A 6440-nucleotide genomic window follows, 5' to 3' on the forward strand; every position below is an offset into this window, starting at 1 on the left:
ACTTGCAGAACTTCCCTTTGCTGAACACGGGTCTTTTTTTTTCATTTTTTTTTTAATTTTTTTTCAGCAGCGAATTCGAGTCCTGGACACGACTCCCTCCGCATTTATTTAAGGCTAATCACCAGTTACCCTGAGAGGGGAGAGGGCTGGAATTAAACTTAGTTTAATTAACATTAATACACTGTCCTAATTAATGGGTTGGCTATTAATTTATACATGCTGGAGAGGCTCGCAGATAAGTGACAATTTATTAATTATCTTCCAGCTCGGTTGCAACGGAGCTGATTGCAGATGGGTTGCCAAAATAACTCGAGCATGGTTGCGTGGTAGTTGCTTTAGAAAAAAAAAAATCATTCTCCCCCTTCCTAAAAAAAAAAAAAAAAAAAAAAAAAAAAAAAAAAAAGGAAGAAGAAGAAAAAAAATCCTCACGCTCATTCGGAGTGGCTCTTCTAACCCCAGCAAGAACTGGAGCACTCTTTTCCACCCAACTTGTGAATCGCACTTGCCTTCTAATTTGCCACATGCAAAACGATTCCTCTGCTTTGCAAGTTGCTTTTTAAGAAGGGAGAGAGAGAGAGGAAAAACCCAGCTCGCACACGAGCGATTTGTGCGTCTTAAACTGGAAGGAAATTGTGCGTGGAGAGGGGGGGCTCGTCTTCCTCTCTCTGCCCCAACCCACCGCGCTCCAGCCCGGCGCCTCGGCTTGGGGAAGATCCATGGTGGCATCCCCATGTCATTCTGCTCAAAGTGACTTCATATGATGTCAGCTTTAAATGTTCGAGACCGTGATCTGACGCTCAGGAAGATGTTTGCTATCAAAATGTGACTGTGGCCACGCTGCGCTGCTTGGATGAGTCTCGCCGGAGCTGGGCAAAGGTAAGTGGTCCCAAGGCGAGCCCCGCCGCCCCTCGCCGTGCCCCCCGCCCCTGCTCCCGCATTTCCCGGACCGTGGCCATCGGTGGGGCTCGGCTGGGTGGCATTGGGCTGGGGAAGGTTTTTCTTTTTCTTTTTTTTTTTTTTTTTTTTTAATACTAACAAGGTCTAGCTTGCATGTTACTTTAGCGTGTTCCGCTTAATGAGCAGTAATCTGGTACCCTACGTGCCATTGTTCTTGAATATGTTCATTTGAATGTAAATAGGGAGGGGGTGCCGGTGGGGGGTGGGGTGGGGGGAGAACAAGGTGCTTATTAAATTGATTTGTCTCCTGGCTTTTCTGGAATGCAGAGCCGAGCGCGGGAGCGAGTCGCTGCTCACACCAAGTTCCCGCACGGCGGAGCGACATGGCGAACCCGGGGTCGCTGGAGACGGTCATGCCTTCCTCCTGCCCCCGGCACGACGGCAGAGCCGCCACCGCTAACCCCTCCAAGACCCTGGCCTTCTCCATCGAGCGGATCATGGCAAAGACGTCGGAGCCCAAGCCGGCCTTCGAGGAGCGGCACGGCGGGCCGGGGCCGGAGCCAGGCAAGAAGCCGCTGAGCCTGTGCTCGCCCCTGCCCTGCGTGATCCCCATCCCGCCTCTGGGCTACGAGCTGCCCTCCAAGACTCTCAACTACTCGGAGCTGTGGAAGAGCAGCCTGCGGGGCGGTGCGGGGCTCTGCAAAGCCAACTGCGGCGTCTGCTGCAAGGCAGAGCTCGCCCTGGGCCAGCCCAGCGGCCGGCTCATCAAGCCGCAGGTCATCCACCAGGCAGGGGCCGTTCCGGCTGCCCCCCGCTCCCTCTACTACTTCAACTACCTGGACGCCGCGTACCACCCGGCCGACCTCCTGCACGGACAGCTCTTCCCGGCCGGCCTGCTGGGCGCCCCGTCGCCGGGGGGGCTCTCGGCCCACCAGAAGCTTTTCCTGCTGGAGAACGCCAAGCTGGCGGGGCTGGCGGCCGAGAAGCTGCCGCCGCCGCCTCCCTTCGCCCACAAGGAGCGGCTGCCGGGACACCTGGACCAGGTGATGAAGGAGGCGGCGGCGGCGGAGCGCGGCGGCCCCCCCAAGGGCCACGCCAAGATGGGGGGCGGCGGCGGCGGGGCGGCGGAGGGCAAGCCCAAAAACTTTACCTGCGAGGTCTGCGGCAAGGTAAGGGGGGCGCCGGCATCGGGTGGGGGAACCGGGGGCGGCGGCGGTGGCGGGGCCGTGCCTGACCTCGCCTTCCCGGCGCTTCCCCGCAGGTGTTCAACGCGCACTACAACCTCACCCGCCACATGCCGGTGCACACGGGGGCCCGGCCTTTCGTCTGCAAGGTCTGCGGGAAGGGCTTCCGCCAGGCCAGCACCCTGTGCCGGCACAAAATCATCCACACCCAGGTAGGTGGGGGGCGGCCGGGTTGCGGGAGGCGGCGGCCGCCCCTGCTCTCCGCGCAGCCCCCACTGACGGGCCTCTCGCACCCCGGTGCAGGAGAAACCCCACAAGTGCAACCAGTGCGGAAAGGCGTTCAACAGGAGCTCCACGCTCAACACCCACATCCGCATCCACGCCGGCTACAAGCCCTTCGTCTGCGAGTTCTGCGGCAAGGGCTTCCACCAGAAAGGTGAGCCGAGCCGGGACGCGTCGGGGCCCTCGCCCGTCATTAGCGGGGATTAAACGCGGCGAGCCCTGCCCGGCTGGGGAAAGCGAGGGGCGCGGGCGGATCCGCCGCCGCTCCCAATTACTTTCCCTCTAAGCTGGGCCGCATCGCCGGGCAGTGCTGACGGTTCCCCCTAAACGCTTTTTAAATGAAAGGTGCCGGGCCTTGGTCCTAATCCAGAGCCCTCCGTTTGCCGCGGGTCACCGGGTTGACCCTGCTTCTCATTTGTGCCATGCCAGTTGCGCGCTGCTCGGCGCTGACGAGGACCGAGTTTGACAAGTGGGACGGGGGTGCGGGTGGAGACACTTCCTAATGCCCCCCTTACCTGTGCACCGTGCGGCCCGGGCACCCTCGGGTAACTCCCTTTTCCATCTTTTTCCTCTTTCGCAGGCAACTACAAGAACCACAAGCTGACCCACAGCGGAGAGAAGCAGTACAAGTGCACCATTTGCAACAAAGCCTTCCACCAGATCTATAACTTGACTTTCCACATGCACACCCACAATGACAAGAAGCCCTTTACGTGTGTCACTTGCGGGAAAGGATTTTGCAGAAACTTTGATTTAAAGAAGCACGTCCGAAAGTTGCACGACAGCGTCTCCAGCGCTCCTCCGCCGCGGGACCCTGGGCGCAGCGGGCAGAGCTAAGGGCCCGGCGCGCCGCCACACTCGGACCTGCTCAACCAGGCCAGCACTATTTATCCAAACCAGCCTTCGCTTCTCTGTCCTTTTCCCAGCGAGCTCAGCCGCCGGTAGCAAGCGACCCCGAGCCGCAGTTGTATATAAGAGGAATCTTATTTAATGGCGCGTTGCGCCGCCGGAGCGGGCCAGGACGGGCCGGGCTGGCCGCCCCCCGCCCGGCGCCAGGACAGCGCTCTTTATACGTGTCTGTAAATCTCCATTTTAAATGTACGCTCGAATAAGTGAGGAATATATCTATATCTATATCTATCACGGGACAATAAACCGGCCCTTCGCAGGTGTCTCATTTCCCACCTGGGCCCGGGCCGGGCGGGCACCGGGGCTGCACGGCGCTCTCCCCGGTGCGAGCGCGGCTGGCGGGAGCCGGGCCCTGCCGCTCCGGGGCCCGCCGAGCGCCGCGAGCAGCGGAGGAGCAAAAGGAGGGCGGGAGGGAGCCGGGCGGCTTCAGAGGGCTGCTGCCGCCCCCCGGAACGGGGTCACAGCCCTTGCAGGACCCCCGGCGGGGCTGCGCGGCCCCGACCGGCAGCGCGAAGGGCGGCTCGGAGTTTCCCAGCGCCGCTTTTCGGGGTCGGTTCATTACGGCGTGTTTAAACCGCTCCTGAATGACTATCTTTCCTTGCATGCAGATAAAATGATCTCACGCTTGCTTTCCGAGTAATGACCCAAATTAAGAGAGAAAACACAGACCCTTCAAACCGCATTACATTAATCTAATCACTCCCAGCAGGCCTCAGAAACTCTTTGTGATCAGAATATGGATAATCAAGCACTTGGATTACACTAAATATTCCCTTCTCATCTCCCCCCCTCCCTCACTTTTAATACGCAAGTGTCTATTCCGGCCACGTCGTTAGGAACAATATTATTCTAGCGGAGAAAGGAGATTGAGGAGGCCGGGCGTGTGCGTGCTGCTCGGGCCGGGCTTGCCAATGAAGAGGGGAACGAGAGAGGCACCGAAATGCCTGGGGACGGCGTAATGGGGAGCTCACCTTTCTCCGCTTAATTGAGTGGTTAAATAGAGGGAGGCGAGGACGAGCACAGCTCGCCGCCGAGCGCAGGAACGGGAGTCATCCCCTCGCTCCGGGTTTCTGGATTCATTATTAGGCTGCGATGTTCTCCAAGGAGCGGGCTGGGGGCTGGGGCCGGGGCTCCGGGCCCCGCGTTCCCGCTGTAGAGACGGGGCGAATTTAGAGTTTCTCGGGGTTTGCATTTTCCAGTGTCTGAAATAGCGTTTTGACGGATTGAGGAGCGAAAAAGAATGTCCCGTGATCCTGGCAGCGGGGAAAGATCGTAACTGAATTTGTTAAAAAAAATTGGGGGAGTTTTAGGTTGAAAAGAAAATTTTTAAAAGGAAAAAAAAAAAAAAATGCAAACCCCGCCACCTGCTAAGTCACCGCTCCGGAAACCCTGTCAGGGGGAAACAGTCCCGCAAGCGGAGGGGCTGCGGCTGAACCCCCGGCAGGCGGGAGCCGAGCCTGGCTCTCCCGCCGCCGCGACAGACGGGGCGGGACAACCCACGGGCCGGGGACAGCGGGAGGGACCCCTGTCTCCCTGAGGACACTGCCGGGGGCGGCCACGGCAGGACGAGGTCCCGGAGGACGGGAGCGGGGTGTGCGCATCCCGAGGGGTGCCTGCGGAGCCGGTCCCGCTGCCAGGTCCGGGGGAAGCGCCGCTCTCTCCGCACCTCGGGCGCCGGGAAGAGGTCTGGGCTGCCAGCCGGGAGCCAGGCGCGGCCGCGGGCCCCACAGACAGCGCGCAGGCTGCTTCCTCAGCTCTCCTGATGGGCGAGAGCAGTGCGAAACCCACTCCCAGGAAGGGAATTAAGGAAGTGCGTTCTTATCGCATTTTTATAAAAAGCGGCGTTGTTTACAGAGCCGTCTGGGGGGAGGGCGGCATCCCCGTCACGGCTGAGGGCATCTTCGGGGCACCCTCAAGTGCCGTGTCCGCCGCCGCGGCTGGGCTTGGTCACCCGGCCCCTCCTGGGGGGCGGTGGGCATCCCTCCCGGACCGGCTGGCGCTCCCGCTTCCCCCCGATCCCGGACGCACTGGGAAGGGGCCGCGGCAGCGCGCTCGCCACCGGCCGGCCCCGGACCCCCCCGGCTCTCGCCCGGATCCCGGCACACACAAGCCGCAGATCGCGGGGGAGGGGCGGCTCTGTCAGACACACACACGCCAGAGACTCCAATTATCTTCTCCCTCACAAGATGTTTCTGCTGTCCACGACTGCTCACACTTCGGCACTCTTGCCAGCAAGCCTCAATAACACAAAACCCGCACAAAAACCCCTTTCCCGGCGCCGCAGCCGCGCACACAACAGATTGAGCGGTGCCGGTGCCTCGGGGGGAGGGTTAGAGGTGCCTCTGCGCTGAGAGCGACGTGCCAGCGCCTCCGTGCTTCCCCCTCGGCCCGCCCGGCCCGGCCCGGCGCTTCCCCGGGACCGGGCGGCTCCCAGGTGCGTCCCGGCACCGCGCCGGGCACCGGGAAGCGACCAACCTACAGGCAGCTGCGTTGCCCTTTTCCCTGCACTCCGCTCTCCAAACGTCTGAGCAACCAGTTTGCTGCTAGAAACATGTTAATTGCCAACGGAGCTCATTAAGGCATGCACATGCAAAACACAGCGAGGGAGATTAAATGGACAAAAGCGCAATAATGAACTGTCAAAAATCGGACCCATCTACACGACCAGGAGCACTCAAGAATGAGGCATTTAGAGGCAACAAAGGATTGTCTGGGACAGGAAGAAAGGACGACCTAGACTTTTGTTTAGTCAACACAATTGATTACAAATGAGAGATTAACAGGATAGCTTCAGAGTTTTTTTGAAGGAGGCAGAAGAGAAAAGTCCAATTAAGTGCACCGAATGTTAACTACATTGATTTCCACGGCCAGCGCTGGAGAAATTCTCATTAAACCATCCCTGGCGATCCCTTTTGGAAAGTAATTTGTCTCCCTGATGGAGCAGAGAAAGGGAGCCATGTAAAGAGAAAGAAGCGCTAGTTCTTGGCACAATGAGCTTAGGAGACACACTGGAAAGAGCCAAAGGGGGAGTTAATGAGCATCTGACAAGCCGCTTGGACCCGGGCCTGGAGAGCAGCGATGAAAAGATGGAATTGGCCAACAACTATTCTTTATATCAAACATAAAAAGGCCAATCTGAAACAGCGCTGCTCAAAGCTGGTGGGGAAG

General features: G+C 59.3%; 1 protein-coding gene across 1 annotated transcript; it reads left to right on the forward strand.

Annotated features, from left to right (window-relative positions):
- Window positions 1-410: 410 nt before the first annotated feature.
- FEZF2 (FEZ family zinc finger 2) lies at window positions 411-6178 on the forward strand. Its single transcript, XM_038149618.1, has 5 exons — window positions 411-876; window positions 1225-2066; window positions 2159-2293; window positions 2385-2517; window positions 2944-6178. The coding sequence occupies exons 2-5, from the start codon at window positions 1281-1283 to the stop codon at window positions 3198-3200; spliced, it is 1311 nt and encodes a 436-aa protein (XP_038005546.1). The 5' UTR covers window positions 411-876; window positions 1225-1280; the 3' UTR covers window positions 3201-6178.
- The last annotated feature ends 262 nt before the right edge of the window (window positions 6179-6440 follow it).

The sequence above is a fragment of the Motacilla alba genome, chromosome 12, assembly GCF_015832195.1.
Source record: "Motacilla alba alba isolate MOTALB_02 chromosome 12, Motacilla_alba_V1.0_pri, whole genome shotgun sequence".
Taxonomy (NCBI): Eukaryota; Metazoa; Chordata; class Aves; order Passeriformes; family Motacillidae; genus Motacilla; species Motacilla alba.

Bases quoted from the DNA above. Each gene is read 5' to 3' on its own strand.
- FEZF2 (XM_038149618.1), top strand. From the start codon at position 1,281: ATGGCGAACCCGGGGTCGCTGGAGACGGTCATGCCTTCCTCCTGCCCC. The intron at 2,067-2,158 runs GTAAGGGGGGCG...GCTTCCCCGCAG, and splicing joins CCTGCGAGGTCTGCGGCAAG to GTGTTCAACGCGCACTACAA. The intron at 2,294-2,384 runs GTAGGTGGGGGG...ACCCCGGTGCAG, and splicing joins ACAAAATCATCCACACCCAG to GAGAAACCCCACAAGTGCAA.